Raw genomic sequence first — 19,383 nt, 5'->3', positions numbered from 1 at the left:
ATACCCTTTTCTGCCTGTGATTCTGGATAGGCACTGCCATTTAGGGTAGACAACACTGGGCTAGATCAGCCTTCCCCATCTGGGGACCTGCAGATGTCCTGAAATGCCACTTCCATCATTCCTGTCCATTTGCCATGCTGGTTGGGGCTGATGAGAGTTGTAGCCAAATAACATCCTGAAGGTACCAGGTTGAGGAAGGCTGGTCTTGATGCATCAGTAGTCTGACTGTTAGGCAACTTCATAGGTTCATACATAGGAAATTCTTTTTTGCAAATTGCATGTTCAACAAAACATTCACATTTCTCCCCAAAGCTTATAGAGGACGAAGAAAAGTATTGTGTTTCATGCTTAGTGACCAAGAGATCACAGCTTGCCCCTTTGAACTCCTCTATACCTCACTTTTCCTGACATTTGCTTCTCTGATTTTTACATCATTTTTCAACTGGCTGCTGAGGATAATAATAATAATAATAATAATAATAATAATAATAATAAATTATTTATACCCCGCCCATCTGGCTGAGTTTCCCCAGCCACTCTGGGCAGCCGCCCAATCAAGTGTTAAAAACAATACAGCATTAAATATTAAAAACTTGTATTTTAAAGATAGGATAGCTACTTATTTCCTTCACATCTGAAGGGAGGGTGTTCCACAGGGTGGGTGCCACCACCGAGAAGGCCCTCTGTCTGGTTCCCTGTAACCTCACTTCTGACTATGAGGGAACCGCCAGAAGGCCCTCGCCGCTGGATCTCAGTGTCCGGGCTGAATGATGGGGGTGGAGACGCTCCTTCAGGTATACAGGATCGTTTATAGTTAAATATATGTGTATTCAAATACATTTCCTGTTGTTTGGGAACAAGGAAGCAGATTTGCCCCATATGTGCAAATGAATTCATAATCTTATGGGTGAGAGAGATTTTTTCCCCAGAAACTGTCTTCAGCATCACTATAAGACATTTGAGGCTGACTGGGCAGTTGCTTCCCATCTTTGTCTGGAGGGCCTCAGGATCATATTGATATAGCTTGTGGGCCACATTCTGTTTTAAAGCTCTACATGTCTGGTCTTCCATCTGATGGGTCAGATGAATGCCTACTTAGAGGTTTATGTCCATATGGGGCCTCTACTCATTCAGTTGTGCCATCTCCTAGAAGTCCATGGTATGCTGAAACCCATACATTATCTGCAGATCTCTGAATTAACATTTGTATAGTCTTTCTCTTCCTTTCATATTATCAAGATTTGACAAATTGATGATTTGGTATTTCCTAACCAATTGTACCTTGTTATTGCAAACTGCAGTTATAGACAGCCTACATTTTCAGGATATCGACAGGCAGGTGCTATGGTGTTTGCAAACAAATGTGAGTGTACACATGCAAATAGATGCACAAACAGAAAAAAATCTTTTACATCAGTGGCACTGTATGGATAGCTGAAGATCTGTTTCCATCACTCTTTGTTTGCAATTATTTAGAGTCCCCTGTTGTAACCAAGAGTCTGTTCTACTGATGCTGATTTCTCTGTATGGAAAATACAGTGACAAAGGAATTCTTCCATGTATACAGCCTTGGGCATTGTAAAGAAGTTCTCTTTCATTTGTGTCCTACTGCAAGCCAGTAATCGCAGAACACACGCAATTTCCCAGAACACCTATTCCCAAAACTCTCCATGGAGATGGGCTGATTCTGATGTTTTCCATTTCAGAATTGTTGGCCGTCGGGGAAAACTGCAGCCAGGTTCCATAGCATGCAAAGAGCAGGGTTGTGACCTACAAGGCCATGCATTACCTTTAAGGAGGGGTGGGCGGTTAAATGTTTGACTGGGTTTGGAATATTTGTACCAGCTTTTTCCTTTGTAGTAAGGAAGAAGCTGGCCCACACTGGGGCAGGGAGGGGGACTTGCTACCAGCTTCCCCTCCACGTTGGCCCATGTTTGAACACACTCTGCGTTGGGTGGTACGGAGCCTTTGCCAGTGTTTCCTCGGTTGCAAAGAGAGCATGTTAAGTGCGGTGTGCTTCCCTTTTCTGATCCCCCACAGACACGTCTTCTGCATCCGAAGATGAAGGGTCGCTCAGGCGCCAGGCTGCTCTATCTGCTGCATTGCATCAGAGCTTACAGAATGCTGAGTCATGGATCAACCGATCTATTCAGGGGTCATCCACATCTTCATCAGCATCTTCTACACTATCCCATGGAGAAGGCAAAGGGACCAGTGGGTCACTAGCCGATGTATTTGCCAATACTCGAATAGGTAGGAGCTGGGGTGCGGACAGCGAAACCAAGGGCTTCACGTCTTCTTTTTGTGTCAAAAGTTTAGAAATCTCCCAGTGTCAAAGGCCAAACGGTTTAAAAACTCTGCCCGCTATAAGTAGAGGCCTACCCATGAGTGAGGGAAGGCAAGAGAAAGGATCCCAGTGACATCAATAGTCATGAAAGATGTGCACAGTAACCTGGCACTTTTCGTTATGCACATGGGTGTTGTTTTATGCTTGTGGCTGCTATTTATACTAAGTGTTCTCACTGCTGGGTGAGCAAAAAGATTGCTGTAGCCTACATGTCCTGTGTTGTGTTGCAGATGTCTATCCCTTATCCAGCCAAAAAGATCGCCATGCTTCTTTTAAATTTATCCAACAAGGCTGTGCTGCAGCCTTCCGCATAACGGCCTAACTTGTGGGGATGGGGAAAGCTTTTCAAAAGCTTCACTCCCTTGTTACCTGCAAGATATTTTACTCATCATAGGTGACTATGTGAGTGGCTATATAACAAGGCAATTTTTTCAAAAAAAATATATTTTTTTTGCTTTATCCCACCTGATTGGTAGACCAGGAATCACATCCCCAGCCCCCAAACACCCAATTTTAAAGCATATTTAACCCCTGAACCATTTTCCCAGCTACGTGTACACATTTGTTGGGGGATTTCAAGATCTGGATACCCCAGGCTCAGTTTTTTGATGCTCTGAGGTGCTCCTTGCTGCTGGTGCTGCTGTATGAATTTTTTGTAGGGTTTGTTTGGCTCCACTGTATGTGTTTTCTTGTTAATGTGTTCCAAAGGATATCGCTGCATCCCAGGGGGATTGCTATGTCTCAATGTGCTCTCTGCTTTGGCTTAATTGGTTTCAGGCAAGCAATGTGTAGCTGTTTGGTGTCTCTTAATTGCTTCTTTTTATTTCTTTTAACCTGTATGTTGCTGATGTCTTTGTCTCTTACTGGGATGCAACTCATTTTCTAAAATGGAAAACTTGGGAGATTTACCTGTTTGAAATTCCATCAGCATAAATAATGCTTTCTTCAGATGGAAGATACTCTCATTAAAGCAATGGTGAAATATGGTCCCAAATTGGAACAGCCAGCTATTTGGTTGCTGAATAGCTAATGTCAAATTGGTGCTATAAAATACAGCTCTTTCTTGTAAGTGCAATCTTGGGAATATGAAGCACAGTTAACTTAGGAGCAACGTTTCTACTGCTACTGTTACATTTTCAACACAGCGGTAGACACATATAAACATACGGCTACCTCGATAAGTTTTGAGCATTTAAAAACATAGCCACAGATATACTCAGCACAGTAGATCTGAAGTTTATTTATCTCAGGCTTAAGAGCTCAAGGCAAGAATCCTTCACAAGGATAGGATTGAAATCAACCACAGAATCGGCACCTTGTCAACATTTAACACACCTAAGTTGGGTTTGATATAGGGCCATATCTAAAATCTATTAATGTTGCATGGATTTTTGAGGCCTTACTCTCACGCAACTCTAGCACAGGGTGCTTGTATGAAAAAGCTTTGTTTTATGCCAAGTTTCATTTATTTAAGAGTACTTAGCAGCCCAATCCAGCATGGATCAACCCAGACTGAATTCTGTGCTCAGCTGCCTCACCATAGGCTGACCTGATCAGACCTTGGGCATTTATTGAGGATTTTCCCTGTGGCCACCACAGAGTGAGAACAAGCCCTTGGACAAAACCGAAGTATGTGCTATTACTGATCAGATGAGCCCTCATGAGTGTGCCTAGCATATACTTCAAAATGCACACTAAATCCTATCCTGCCTTCTATTCCGAGGGAGGTATTTCTGTTTTGTACATCTTGGTACAATGATGGAAAGGACATCAGTTCCCTTACCCAAACCGCAGTACACCATAAAGCATTTCTGCTTAAGAAGTCAGGGAACAGCTCAGCAGGATACTTTTAATTAATATTATATTCTTCTGAATGGTTGTACATTTACCTAATGATGACATTGGTGTGCATAAAACTCACTGAACACATGCAGTACATTGCAAACTTTCAATCTGTGTGTCTTACAATATTGCGTGTATGTAAGCAAACTTGTATGCTGAGTTTTTCCACATCAGTGCTGTTAACTGAATGTGCTGCCTGCAGAAATTAAATACTTGACTTGCTAACCTTTATTAAATCTGTTGTGATAACTCTGTCCCTGAAATGCTCTCCCAGTAGCCTATTTTTTTTTTGGGGGGGGGATATAAAACTATTAAATTATATATATTCTCACATCAGAGAAATGCAAGTTGTTGAATTATGAACCACTTAGCTGCTTAAAACACACAATTACATAGCAGTTCAGCAGAGGATGGAGAAGATTGGACACAGTGGCCAAGCCAAACAGCAGCAGAGCACAAGCAAGCATGTAGGCTCCAGGAGAGGAGATTGTGGTTGCTTTATTTCTCACTGGTTGTTCTGCTGTGCTGCGCTGAACTAAGAATGGCTTGATTTAGCATGTTGTCCAAACCCAGGTTTGTGTTTTAATTCTCTCCAGGCTAATCACACCCTAAAACCAATGTTTGTTCTACAGTATTTGGCCCAAGATTTGCCTGGGAGAGCTAAACTGTGAACGAAATGTTTGGACAAAATGCTAAGCCCAGGCCATGGTTTTAGTGTGGTATACCTGCAGAACAACTAGGGAAGAGCAAAGTGACTGCAATTTCCTCTCTGGGAGCTCACACATGTGCACTAAGCTATGGTTTGGCTCAGCCTAACATGCAAATTAGGCCGCAGTATCTCATTAAAGGGCACTGCAGTTAACTAGACCAGATTTCAGCCTGCAGTGCCACTATTTCTGTTGTGATACAGAAATGTATTCAAGATCTGGAAGTTTGCATAAGGGATGAGGAAGGGGCTTAGTCTTGCACTCAGTGCACTATGGAGACAACATGGTCAGCTAGCTGGGTAATCTTTTCTGTGGCAAAATGGCAAACAAAAAAATTGAAAAATCAGGAGGCCTTTTCCGAGACTCTATGAAGTTCTGTTGAAGATTACATGGTCAAAACTCTCCTGTTCTTATCCTTATTCCAATTTTTACTTAAGAGGAGATATGGGGCAATGGTGATAAGTCACATAACATTTTTGCTGCCCTTGTACGAGTTAGTCTAGTTAACCTTTGGAAATGGGCAGTGCAATATGTGGCCTAGAGAAACAGGGGTGTGAAATAGCCCGTGGCACTGTAATGAAAATGGAAAGTAGAATCAATCTTGCTGTTCAGTCAGGTGCCTTTGCATCAGACCAAGGAAAGGTGGGTAAAGGTGATATCGCATCTTAGGCCACCTGGTTGCAAAATGATAATATGAATCTCAATTGTTTTTTTTCTTGATCCTCCTTCTAGAAAATTTCTCAGTTCCCCCGGATGTTACTGCAACTACCTCCACACCTGCTTCCTCTGCCCGCCCATCTGCTATTGACCTCCCTCCATCAGGAATAGTGAAGGGCATGCACAAAGCATCCAACTGGTCTAGCCTTATGGACACAGCCGATGGTACATCTGCAGATCCAAACTATGGGATAAAGCCAATAGGGCATCAGTAACATGGTTTTATTTCTACAGCTCATCAGTGCAGCATTGCAGAATGCATGTTATCCATCTTAAATGTCTACCATGTCAGCCATTAGTAGGCACCTGCCTCACACAGCAACAAATTTTTCTCTTTGCTTTCTTGTGAAATTGTGAGAACAATGGGGCCCTGAGACCCAGCTTGGGCAATTGCATCTTGCGGGAAAAGGCAGCTGATTAAGTTTCAGCTGTTGGCATTAAGCTCTTATGTCCAATACCCAAATGGTAGTTTGTTTGTTTTTGTGTGTTTCTTTTAGAAAAGAAGCCTGTGCTTCTTAACTTCTTACCCTGCAACATTCATACTTCATGGAAGAAGCAAAGGTGTGAATACTCTTTGCCCTTCCAGATTTTGAGCAAAAGTGCCAGCCCTTAACATCAGCATTTCCTCCAACTTTTAATTGTGAATCGGCCTGCCAGTGTATTCTGCTTTGCATTGCAGAAACAACTGAGAAACAGTTGAGGTGGGAAGAAACAACTGAGACCCTCTCAAGTTTGATTCATGTAGGGGCAAAGAACATGTACCGCAGGGTGGAAAAGTGGAAGCAGTCAGCAGGCTAGATCCCCAAGTCCTCCACAACCTGCAGGCCACTTTGACAGGTAGATGGGGTCACCCACCTGTCAGATCACCTTGTCCCGCTCACCTGTCCAAGACACATGATGTCAGGCGAGCCAGCTTCAAAGGAAGAATCCTTTGAATGCAATAACCAAAATTGCCTTGATATAGAACGGTTCTTACACCCTTGCTACCCGGAAGAGAGCAAAGACGCTATGTGCCCTTTCCGCTAGTAGCAAAGTGAGAAGCTGAGCCTAGCTCTAACCTCAGAATATCTCCACTGCTGCAGCAAGGCCCAGCCTCTTGATGTATGAGTAAGGGAAGGCAGTTGCTCTTTGAACTTTCATCCTGTCTCCAGCCCCTGCTGTTAACCCAAACAGTTTTGTGGATTCCCGGAAAGCTCCCCTTTTCCTGCTCTATTTTGTGTTGTTTCTGTAGTCCACCACTGTGAAAAGTGTGGCAGATCCCAAATGGCTCATACAGTCGGAAGAGGAAACAGGTAGCCTCTCTGACATGAGTGTGTGGTTCCTAGAGAGTGCAGTTTCTTAAGGGCTCCTATTGTTGTTTTAAGCAGATACCACCGCTGATGAATTTCCTCAGCATAGCTGGAGACCAGTGATTGTGGGTATCTCATTAGGAGCTTCAGTTCTTTTGCTGTTACTTGTAATCTAAAGAAGAGCGATAACTCAATGCACGCAGAGTATCAGGAAACTGCTTTTCTTGTTAAATACCAAACACTGGATTCAGGAGTTAACCCCTGAGCACTACAGATTAGGAAAGGGGAGCAGGGAGTTCTGGTGAGGAAATTGCAATTTTATTTTGTGTGTGCGTTGAAAAGAAAAGTACAGAATGTGTTTTACAAAGGAATGAGAGCCCTGCATTGGGTATTTGAGAGGCATTGGGTGTTAAAGTAAAGTGAATCTTAGGAGTCTTAGAACAACAGACCCTCTCTTTGGTCCCAAATTTGATCGTTCTGTGGTTCTGTATAGTCCCCACAGTCATTTGATTAGAGCTTTCAGATTACACAACCTGGCTGTAAAATGAGCTCTTTGGTTGTACAGTGTCAGGTGCTGAAACAGAAGCAAAAATAGCTTTTTAAACTCCTTTCACCAGCACCTAACCACCTACAGGTGGTCTTGTTTTGCCACACCAGATCTATGTTTGTCACAGCGCTGCTCTATTCATTTCCCCTTGTTCCTTTCTTTAAAGATGTGAATTCTCAACTAAGTAATTCGCACCTTGCAGAGAGAGAGGAAAAATGCATGAACTGATCTGCATTACTGGCAGTTTGCATTGAACTGTTTTGGTCTTATGCAGAATTTCCAGGGCCTCAGCTGTGTTGCCCTGAGATTTCACTCCTAAAGCCAGCGTCTTCTTAACCTTGGAGAAGAGGCTTCGCTCTCATTTGTTGATAGAACTATTTTCAGTATAAAGTAGCCAATGAGTGGTAAAGTAGAACCTGCACTTCTAAAATGCCTGCTGCGCTGGAGTTTGTTATATGCAGGTAGAAAAGCACCCAACTGCGGTGACTAGAATAACCTTGAGGATAAACTGCTGCCTTGATTTGAGTCTGCGAGAAAACCTTTGCCAAGTCTCAGGAGTTCCCATAGTGCCCTCTGGTGGTCAAGTCCTAAAAGGATCCTAGAAAGACCATTTCAATCCGGCATGCACAATTTGTGACCCACCAAGCCAAACAGATCCCATTAGTCAAGAACTGTGATCTCAGAGGTGCCCGACTCTGCTTCTGCAATCCCAGGAAGGAATGGGAAGTTTGTCCAGGCCTTTGCAGCTTGCCATATACGGCCTGGTCTTGAGAGATGAAAAACATATATAGACAGTGTTGTGCAAATGCTGAAAACAGCTTTGAAATGGAAATGAATGGTCCTTTTATTAGCAGCCGTACCTTCCAGATAACCTTCTGGATAGTCCGTGTTCCCATGTTTTACATCAGGGTTTGATCACTACAATTTCTGCTCATGTATATTGTAATTTGCTAGCTCTTTATAGAGTGGCAGTTGCCCACAGGTGACCTAGCCCTTGATAAACTGAATTAATTTCCCACACTGCAGGTGTCCCTGTAAGTAGCAGAGTCTCAACAAAAATCCAGCAGCTGCTCAATACTCTGAAGCGACCCAAGCGGCCACCTCTGAAGGAGTTTTTTGTGGATGATTTTGAAGAAATTGTTGAAGGTATTTGGATATGCCAATGGGCTGGTTGCAATTTGAAGAAAACTTTGTATGTCTTGTTCTTTTGCTTGATTTTGCTATTCTTCTTTCGATGCCTGTTAAGCTCCAGTAGTTAAGGGAGAATCCTCTTCCTTCTATCTGTGCCTTCCTTTTATGAGGTTTCCAGCTCAATACGGATTAGAAAACAAATGTGCTGTTGTATCTTCGCCTCTTATATAGAAAAGCTCAAGAGTTCCATCTAGCTCCTCCTGGTCGTATGCTTTTTCTGTAACTGTCTGCACAAGGGGAACCTCATGCACAACCTTCCAAGCCCCACATCGTCAGGGGTTGTGGGGCCAGAGGCAAACAGTGGGTGGAACAGCATATTGGAGTGTCTTTGTACACTAGATTCTTGCACACACACACACACTCCAGATACATAATGGCATCATCACAATTGAAGGACCTATTCAGACAGGCAGAAGCACTCCAGAGTGCAGAGTGCACAGATAGCGAGGGCTGTTGCTTGGGAAGAACTGGATAGGGGCACCTGGAGGTCACATTCATCTCATAGGCCGGAAAGTTCCCCTCCTTTGGAGTAGGCAGAGAGCTACTCTGTCAAGCCCACAGGTTTTCTTAAAGAGAAAAAGGGGGAAAGATGAGCTCTTCTTGCTTAAAACAGGGTGTACCAGCTTCTCCCAACTTCTTGTAGTCCAACAATCTGTAGGGCAGCTCCCATCAACCCAGATTGTTGGCTGTGTCGACAGGAACTTGTGCAAGTTGTTGGGGTCCAACAACATTCCGGAGTTGGGAAAGTCTGGGAATATACCGTGCCATCATTGGGTATATATGCCAAATCAGTCTTTTTACTGCAAGAGGGATGGGAGAGCAACACTTGGCATAGCATGTCCCGTCCCCCCCAATTTCCTTCGTTGTCTCTTCTCCCTCCCACACCCCTCCCCTTTTCAAATCAGGTGGTCACACTTGACACTTTGTCAGAAATGCTGGTGCCCAAAAAAGAAAGGATGGAATTGGGCCACAGACATGGCGAGGGTAGCTCAAGCCTTAAATATGAGAACGGGGAAACCTGGGTTATTGCTGCTTCATTTATGCATCTTTAACTTCCACTCCGAAATTCTGTGTGGCGTGTGTAGCTCCCACTGAGAGACAGATGGCAAATAGTAAATTTGGATTATTCCTCTGAGAGCTGGCCCCAGCTGCATTGTGTGATCCAGGAGCTTTGCTCAGACTTCCTCATCAACATTGCAAGGGAGGTGCCCCTCTCACATTGCGTGCTGCTCTCCTGGTGGCCCTAGAGGGGCTATTTACCCAAACAACTGCTTGGTGTTCCACGGTACATTTTTGTGCTAGTGCTGACTCTACTGGTCTTAAACAGCTTTATAGCAACTCCAGTATACGGCATTATCTATGAATATACTACCTAGGCACTGTCACAGGGGCAGGTTGCTTTTGACTATTTCAACTTAATTTCCCTCTCCTGGATTTAAATATCACCCTCCTTTTTTTAAGCCACAAATTTTCTCCTCTGTAAATGGCTCTGTTCTCTTGACATTTTTTGTTCTCTTCATCTGCTCTCTCTTTTGACCTGCTGCTCTTTACGTGTTGATTAACCTTTATCAAGTTACCACTTCAACTTTTCAAAGCTCCACATACAAATCCTTGCTCTACCACACCTTCCTGCTCTTTCTGCTACCTGTTATCTCTGTCCTACTCTGTCTTTGGTGTCTTTTATTAAAGTCATACTTAATCTTGGTTTGTTCATATTTGTCTTGGCTGACTGGCTGAGATTTTAGACTTTCTTCTCACTTCTGTGTTGCGTATTGTACCTAGCACACAGATTGATGCTACGTAATTGTATAGTAGCAGCGGCAGTAATAGTAGGTTCTTGCCAAATGCAATCGAGTTAACATCTTCAGTTTCTGTGTTTGGAAATAATACAGTTTTCCTGTCTCCTACTGGGTGGTATCTATCCTTAGCAACAAATACGTTCAAATTGCTTCAACCTTTTAAAAGTGGATTTGGAAACAGCGATTTCCAAAATGGGGAAGAAAGGGGGAATCCTTTGCACCATGAATGCAGGGAGCTATAGACTTGGTTTAGCACCATTTAGTCCTCCATACACAGCTTGCTCCTTTCCTCAGTGGATTTAACACTTGATCTGGTGGTGTTTTCTTTGCAGTTCCACAGCCAGACCCAAATCAGCCCAAGCCAGAGGGACGTCAGATGACGCCTGTGAAGGGAGAACCCCTGGGAGTAGTTTGTAACTGGCCTCCTGCTTTAGAAGCCGCTTTGCAACGCTGGGGGACGACGCAGGCCAAATGCCCTTGTTTGACAGCCCTGGATGTTACTGGGAAGCCAGTCTACACACTGACATATGGTGAGAATCTTTATAGAGTCTTGTTAGCCTATACACTTTACCATAGCGGGCTTTTTTAAGGCATGTGGGTCTTTGTGGTTTGCCTGCCTTGACTTGGCACATAAGCTGTTTGATTAGAAAAGCAGCACTTTGGCGATCCTGCGTTGATTCTGCACTGGCTAAGATACAGGATACAGATATTTTCCGGCAATAATAATAGACGTGTGTCGTGGGGGTGGGGGTGGGGAGATGCTGCACCTGCCGCTGCCTGCCTGATGTGTAGCCTCATTGCTTTCTCTTTGCGTTCCAGGCAAGCTGTGGAGCAGAAGTCTGAAGCTGGCCTATACGCTGTTGAATAAACTGGGCACCAAAAATGAGCCTGTCTTGAAGCCTGGAGACAGAGTAAGAAGCCTTAACAAACAGTTTATAGCTCCCCTTGTGAAAAATGAATGGGGGTGGTACGTGAATGTATGTGCCTCTTCCCCTTTAAATGTTTTTTAAAAATTACTTCTTTAAAAAATTGCAGCACATGAGTTAATTTTGCAGTCATCTAATGAACATTCTTTGAGTTAAACAGCCTGTTTTGTGCTTTGCAGTGTAATGGTCCAAGCTTGACTGCTGTCCGTCCTACCTTCTCTAACTTAATGATTTCTGTGAACCGCAGGTAGCCCTTGTTTATCCCAACAATGATCCTGTGATGTTCATGGTGGCGTTCTATGGCTGTTTGCTAGCTGAAGTCATCCCAGTGCCGATAGAGGTACCTCTAACCCGAAAGGTAACGTTGATGGAACTTAGAGGAGTGATAGGATGTGGGATGAAACCAAGTCAGGCTGTCGGCCTTGGATACATTTAGACTTTGCGGCTTCCAGTTCTAGAGAGCCTGCCTTTCAGAGCTGTTGCACATCCAGGCTGATATTTCGAAATGCTGGTGTTCTGTCATGCCTCCCTCTTCCGTCAAGCACATGGTAAAAGAGATTGAAGTATCTCATCTCCCCCTCTGTCAGTACCCTGGGCCTTATTCTCACCAGGGCTCAGCACCTTTATTTTAGAGAACGTTATTTAAACAGCAACAATGGGGAGCTTCTTTTGTTATTTTGCAGTCCTACTGATTTCCATGGCACTGTGCTACTGCATAGGAATTGCGGTTTGCTCCCTTGCTGAAAAGCCAAATATTTCATTGTGGGTTTTTTTTTTTAAAAAAAATTATCTTGAAATGCATTTCGGTAGTTGAAATGCAGGCAGGTTCCGAGCTACTGCTAACTACAGAGATCAGAACTATGAGACACTATATCCGTTCCAGAGGGGAAAGTGAGTATAAGGCAAAAAGATGGTAGCATTTTGAATTCACTTCCCCAAACAGATATGTGTATTAACAAGTTCTGACATTGTTTTTCAAGAATTTTCGGGCGTAGTTTTGTATCGGTGCCTATCGGAGGTAGCTTAAGAAGCAGCCCTGATTAAAATCAGTTTCAGTGTAGATTTTCTGGCCAGCTTGTGTCCTGAGCACTGCTGAGAATAGGCCCTGGTGTTCTCGCAGAGTCCGTGTGTCACGTAAAGGTCACCTCTACCCTTACCATAATTGGAATAACACGCCGTGCTAAGGTATTAAGAGTGTCTTTCAAGAGACGGCTTGGCAAAGAGCATGGTGAGAGAAGTGGTAATGAGGTGGTAACGTAGCCTGGTATTGCTATGGGTCTCCTCGGGGCATCTCTTTGATTTGTGGTCTCAATATGACAACTGCCATAACAACCCGCATATGAAAACGGATTCTCTCCCAGCCCCCGCACTGACTCTATACGCTCAGTAAACCAGCTTGTCCATTTCAGTGCTTTCTTCCCTCGCTTCTGTTGTGTTGCAGGGGATTCTCTGATCATCTGCTCATTCCAGCTCGTTCCAGCCTAGTAAATTTCCCTTCTGTAGTTAAGGGATGCTGGGATTGGAAAAGGAGGGGTAGCTTCTTACCAATATGCTGTTTTTTTCCGTTTATTATTATTATTATTATTATTATTATTATTATTATTATTATATGTGATTTCTGTTTGGCCTTTTTTTGTATGGAAATGCCAAGTGTTCAGTCCATTTTTTTAACAAATCAAGTTAACCAATAAAGACAAATAGCTTTATTTTAACAAATAAAGTTTTGAGTGCAATATGGATTTTGATATGCAGTGGTACCTCGGGTTACATACGCTTCAGGTTACATACGCTTCAGGTTACAGACTCCACTAACGCAGAAATAGTACCTCGGGTTAAGAACTTTGCTTCAGGATGAGAACAGAAATTGCACAGCAGCAGGAGGCCCCATTAGCTAAAGTGGTGCTTCAGGTTAAGAACAGTTTCAGGTTAAGAACAGACCCCCAGAACGAATTAAGTTCTTAACCCAAGGTACCACTGTGTAGCCTGCTATCCTCTTGGGGTAATTTTTTTTTTAAAAATCTGTTGAATTTTGGGGCAAATAGGAAGGAGTGCAGGCCTGGCAATGTTCTGTAGCCAGTCCTGCAGGTTATCTTGCTGGGTATTTCACAAACTCCTGCTGTCTGGACCATTTAGGAGTCTGTCCCACTGATGATTTCAAACTGTGACTATGAGCTCATCTACAGAGGTCCCTTCCTTTCACTTCTCACGTGGTAGTCTTGCCAGTCTAATGCTTCCCCTTCCCTCTGTGGCCGGAGGAGAAAAGACCTGTTTGAGATTGTGTGGGCAGCATTTGGCTACATTTCAGAAGCTAGTGGTGAAGGGATTAAGAACTGGACTTCAGGACCCTGCAAGTAAAATATAAGCAGGCAGAGGGCCTTCTCAGTAGTGGAACGCCCTCCCTTCAGATGTGAAGGAGATAAAGAATTGCACAACTTTTAGAAGACATCTGAAGGCAGCCCTCTATTGTGGGGTTTTTAATGCTTGATGTTTTTAGATATGCTGTAAGCTGCCCAGAGTGGCTCAGGAAACCCAGCCAGATGGGTGGGGTATAAATAATAAAAATATTATTATTAACATGAATTATTCAAATATGCTTGTTTAATTTCTGCTGGTTGCGGAATTCAGCTTTTCTTGGAGCAGAAATTTCTCTCTTTAGCACAGAGTTAAGCACAAATCAAGTGGGACGCGGGTGGCGCTGTGGGTAAAAGCCTCAGCGCCTAGGGATTGCTGATCGAAAGGTCGGCGGTTCGAATCCCTGCGGCGGGGTGCGCTCCCGCTGCTCGGTCCCAGCGCCTGCCAACCTAGCAGTTCGAAAGCACCCTCGGGTGCAAGTAGATAAATAGGGACCGCTTACCAGCGGGAAGGTAAACGGCGTTTCCGTGTGCAGCTCTGGCTCACCAGATGCAGCTTTGTCACGCTGGCCACGTGACCCGGAAGTGTCTCCGGACAGCGCTGGCCCCTGGCCTCTTAAGTGAGATGGGCGCACAACCCCAGAGTCTGTCAAGACTGGCCCGTACGGGCAGGGGTACCTTTACCTTTACCTTTACCTTTAAGCACAACTCTGGCTATAACCTGGGTCAGCCTTCAACAACCTGTCGCCCTCCAACTGTGGTGACTGAAGTTAACAAGAGTTATAGTCCAAAAATTGTAGTCTAGAGGGCACCCGGTTGGGGAAGGCTGACTTTTCCCTGGAATGCTGTTTCCCAAGTTTCAAGTTACTTTCGTTCATGGACTTTTCAGCACAGGATGAATGCCGTGCCTTCCACATTCATTGTTGCCACCCATCTTATTTCAGATCATCACCACTCCCTGTGTTTTTCCATTGTGTGCAATGCCTGCTTCCCCTTGCTGTCACTGTGGTGGTTGTCATTTGAGTTTCAAACCACTGATGGATGATTCTGAATGTCTGTAGTTCCCTCAGCGTTGTCCATAATGTTACCATCCAGTTACCAAACCATTACCGACGTTTAGGAGTTTGGTAAGGCTAAAGCTGGCCTTTTCTCTCTTTTTTGCCCCAATCTGCAAATCACAGCGATTCCCTTTTCCCTCCCACAGGATGCTGGTGGCCAGCAAATTGGCTTTCTTCTAGGCAGCTGTGGCATTGCTTTGGCTCTCACTACTGAGGTTTGCTTAAAGGGTCTCCCCAAAACACAGAATGGAGAAATTGTGCAGTTCAAAGGTTAGTTGTTGATTTTATATGGAACTATCATTGTGGGTGGCATTTTATCTATCAGGAAATGACAGGGGTGCACGTGCACTTGTGAGAAGTCATAAATGTCGAACATGACATTCCTATTTTTCAGCAGACTAACTTGTAACTTGCAACTTGCAACTTGTATGGGACGCGGGTGGCGCTGTGGTTTAAACCACAGAGCCTAGGACTTGCTGATCAGAAGGCCGGCGGTTCGAATCCCCATGACGGGGTGAGCTGCCGTTGCTCGGTCCCTGCTCCTGCCAACCTAGTAGTTTGAAAGCACGTCACAGTGCAAGTAGATAAATAGGTACCGCTCTGGCGGGAAGGTAAATGGCGTTTCCGTGCGCTGCTCTGGTTCGCCAGAAGCAGCTTAGTCATGCTGGCCACATGACCCGGAAGCTGTACGCTGGCTCCCTCGGCTAATAAAGCAAGATGAGCACCGCAACCCCAGAGTCGGTCACGACTGGACCTAATTGTCAGGGGTCCCTTTACCTTTTAACTTGTTCATAAATTAAGGTTCCCTGGTTGTAGTTATTGACTATGTAAGTGATAAAGCAAGCCCTCAATTACCCATCAACCCAGGTTGGCATAAGCAGGGCTTGCAGCCAGTTTTTAGAAGGACTAAGCAACTCCACCCCTATCTCTGCTGCCTGAGATATTTGGGGTTACTAGTAATTAGAATGGGGGCTGCTTTCGTGAAAGGCATGTGCTCTGCTACTGAGCCACAGCCCCTGATGTTTTTTACAATGGGAATGGGTTGCTGGGAGCACGCTGCAACATTACTTCATTGTCATTGCAGGTTTACAGGGCAATCCAATTCTGCTGTTGAATGACGAAGCTGTAAATGGCTTGAGTGTTACATACTTAAGCATTTCTGCACCCACTAATCATGGCCTCTGTGTGGTTACGTCTGAAAATCACACATTTTGCTTGGTTTGCTATGATGATGCATTTGGGGAAGCTATCAGCACAAAACAGCTTCAGTACATGTAATTGTGGACCAAATAATTCATTCATGATCTTAATTTTCATACATGGAAATCTTCTCTATGTCAGAATAATATTCTTTAACTTTCTGCCTCTTTACATGTCTCTTTATGATCCCCACCAGCCTAAACCCAGATAAACTTTTCATAAGCATTAGAAACCTTGTGTTTCTGGGGTGGCGGGCAAGAAAACTTGTTCAAGGGCTTTCTGAGGCTTTCAGCATTGCAGCAGGTTCCTCTGGGGGAGCCAGATTGCATCATTTGCAATGTGAATGCATCAAAAAAAAATTGCAACCTAGAAGTCACTTTTTTACCTTTCGGTTTTAGGTTGGCCTAGGCTCAAGTGGGTTGTAACAGATTCCAAGTACCTCTCTAAGTCACCAAAGGACTGGCAGCCCAACATTTCAAACGCGGGGACTGAGCCAGCTTACATTGAGGTATGTAGCGAGTAAAAATTAACAAAACAGTATATGCTGCTTTGGCTATTGAACTTGTAATATATTTAGGGTGTTTCAAGTGTCTGTGTGCCTTGCTGCCAAAACCTCATGTCCTCCTAATGTGCCCTTTCTCTCCAGAAGTTGTGGTTTAAGCATCTTTGTGAACTGGCACAATTATAAATTGAGGATGCAATTTACGCGGAAGATCTTCTTCCAGTGCCCTTTGTCCTTCTCGAACAGATCTTTTTTTACAGAAAAAAGCTTCGGCCATAAGAGTTTGTGATGCGGTGGGTGATCTGTAGTCTTCCAGACATTGGACTACATTTCCCATCATCCCTGAGTATTGGCCATGCTAGCTGGGGTTAATGGGAGTTGGAGTCCCAGCTACTTCTTTAGGGCCACAGGTTCCCTATCCCTGGTTTATGGGAATACTTTGGGAGTTCTAAACCTCGTTTCAAATGGTCTGTTCCCTTTGTTGGTGAGTCTGTTCACACTTTATTTTGACAGAGAGAGAGAGAGAGAGAGAGAGGGGGGGGGGACAGGAATAGCATAGGTAGAGCAGGGCTTTTCAAACTTGGGTCTCTAGCTGTTTTCTAGATTACAGTTCCCATCATCCCTGACCACTGGTCCTGCTAACTAGGGATGATGGGAATTGTAGTCCAAACACAGCTGGAGACCCAGGTTTGGGAAACCCTGGCAACAAATTCAAGCTTGTATTTTTTCTCATTCTACTCAATTTTGCTCGCTTATGCATACCCATATTCTGCCTTGCATGCAAACACACATGCATATACATGGGAAAGAGTAAAGGGCTCTCTGCCTTCAGCTTTGTGAATGGTTAAGGCAAATATAACAGCACTTTGATCCCTGAATTGTTGATATTTGTGCGCTTTTCTCAGTACAAGACCAGCAAGGAGGGGAGTGTGATGGGTGTGACCGTGTCACGAATTGCTATGCTGGCTCACTGCCAGGCTTTGTCTCAGGCCTGCAACTACTCTGAAGGTGAGTGCTGTCCTGCCTGGCTGTGTTAAGAGCACAGGGAGTCATGTCCTAGTGGACATCTCTCTCCAGAGAACTGTGAACCCAGCCCAACGCTAGACTTTAGGAGTTAAGTGCTACACCCATTAAATCAAAGTGATTGTTTGCAAATGGAGCACCAGTTCACACTGCCAAACGCTTCAGTGTGATATAGGTTTCATTCCCCAGCCACACTGAGAGAGACTTGTATGTATGTCTCATAAGCTAATGGTGTTATTTCATAGTGAGATAGCTGCTACCTCCTGTATACAGTCATACCTCTTGTTACGTTTGGTTCAAGTTACGTCTTTTCAGGTTGCGTCCTGTGGCGACCCAGAAGTACCGGAAAGGGTTATTTCTGGGTTTCGCCACTCGCGCATGCGCAGACGCTCAAAATAACGTCACGTGCATACGCAGAAGCTGCGAATCGTGGCACGCGCAGACGCGGGTTGTGTTCTGCTCATGTTGCGAACGGGGCTCCAGAACAGATCCCGTTTGCAACCAGAGGTACCACTGTATACAGTTTGGTTCACTGATGTGTTTCTCTGTACAAAATCATATAGTTACTTAAATTTTAATCATTGTGTTAAAGCATTTATATGCCACTCTGCATTGAATATTCTAGGCCATTTTGCAACAATATACCCACATATATCAGCTGGTAGAGCATGGGACCCTTAATCTCAGGGTCGTGGGTTTGCGTCTCACATTGGGCAAAAGATTCCTGCATTGCAGGGGGTTGAACTAGATGACCCTCATGGTCCCTTTGAAATCTACAAATCTTTGATTCTATGAAATTATTGCAAGGAGCAGCTTGACTTTGTAAACTGATCCCTATTAGCTTTTACATGCAAACGAGAAGCATGTTGCAATTTATTTTTATTTTTTAAAATTCAGTAACATTCCTTTCACCAGGCATTTTCTTAGCTTCCCTAAATGCTCAGTACACATCATCAGTCGCCTTTCTTCAGCTTTCCTCTGAATGCCACTTGTTTGGTAATCACAAGCGGGGAGAGTGTTGTTGTGCTCAGGTCTTACTTCCAGGCTTTCTGCAGTCTTCTGGTTGGCCACTGTGAGAACAGGATCCTGGGATAGATGGGCCTTCAGATAAACCAAAACAGAGCATTCATAGCAGTTTATTTACAGGCATCTTAATCTGCCCTGTTGGACTCTTGAAGCAGCCAATACCAATCACCACTGCAATAAAATAAAATAGAATAAAACAATTAAAATAGTGTTCCATCCCCCGCCCCCTTTATCAATACAAATCTGTTTAAGTGTGTGCGTAGAAAGTTCTGTTGGTACATTTCTTGTTAGAGAAATGCTTGGCATTATCAATGAAGGAGATTTATTTTCCTGTTAAGAAGCTTGTTGCAAGCATCTGAGGGGAGAGATTTTGGTTTTTCATGGCAAGTCTGAGAAGTGGCCAGTACAATATGATTATTCATGGAACCCTGGAGTAGACTTTGTGTTTGTTTAGCAGAATAGAAAGTTGCACCTCGGGAAGCAAAATTTCAGACAAGTTAAGTGTTAGCATTTCTGTTGCAGGTGAAACCATAGTGAACGTCCTGGATTTCAAGAAAGATGCAGGCTTGTGGCATAGCATGCTAACGGTGAGTCAGCATTTTAAGGGGATGATCTGCAGAAACTTTACTGTGACTTCTTTTTGTAGGCTACAGAGGCATGTGGTTATTGGACTGGGGGGAGGGCTAGTCTGGTCCCCTAAATGCTCCCCCTGGAACCTCCTTCCCAAAGCCTGGGAAGCTTCTGCCTAGTTTAGGGAGGGAAGCGAGATGCTCATGCCCACAACATCGCCCTTGCAAGCTGGCACCTCTAGCCCTAACTGTTCCCCTATGAAAAATTTCACCATGCGCCCGATTCGGC

General features: G+C 44.2%; 1 protein-coding gene across 5 annotated transcripts in view; it reads left to right on the top strand.

The window, feature by feature from the left end:
• The window catches only part of DIP2B (disco interacting protein 2 homolog B), a 181,089-nt gene that overhangs the window by 125,138 nt on the left and 36,568 nt on the right, over positions 1 to 19,383 (top strand). For 2 of the 5 annotated variants that reach the window (XM_083728810.1, XM_083728812.1), the window contains exons 5-14: positions 2,041 to 2,253; positions 5,629 to 5,778; positions 8,476 to 8,595; positions 10,772 to 10,969; positions 11,259 to 11,350; positions 11,613 to 11,723; positions 14,921 to 15,044; positions 16,373 to 16,482; positions 17,382 to 17,484; positions 19,048 to 19,112. In XM_083728810.1, coding sequence (XP_083584936.1) covers positions 2,041 to 2,253; positions 5,629 to 5,778; positions 8,476 to 8,595; positions 10,772 to 10,969; positions 11,259 to 11,350; positions 11,613 to 11,723; positions 14,921 to 15,044; positions 16,373 to 16,482; positions 17,382 to 17,484; positions 19,048 to 19,112 — 1,286 coding nt within the window. The remainder of the gene's footprint in view (positions 1 to 2,040; positions 2,254 to 5,628; positions 5,779 to 8,475; positions 8,596 to 10,771; positions 10,970 to 11,258; positions 11,351 to 11,612; positions 11,724 to 14,920; positions 15,045 to 16,372; positions 16,483 to 17,381; positions 17,485 to 19,047; positions 19,113 to 19,383) is intronic. The other 3 variants (XM_083728811.1, XM_083728813.1, XM_083728814.1) reach the window with 3 other exon arrangements.

Source organism: Podarcis gaigeae (genome assembly GCF_964106915.1).
Source record: "Podarcis gaigeae genome assembly, chromosome: 2".
NCBI classification, from domain to species: domain Eukaryota; kingdom Metazoa; phylum Chordata; class Lepidosauria; order Squamata; family Lacertidae; genus Podarcis; species Podarcis gaigeae.
This window is presented reverse-complemented; position numbering and strand designations above follow the sequence as displayed.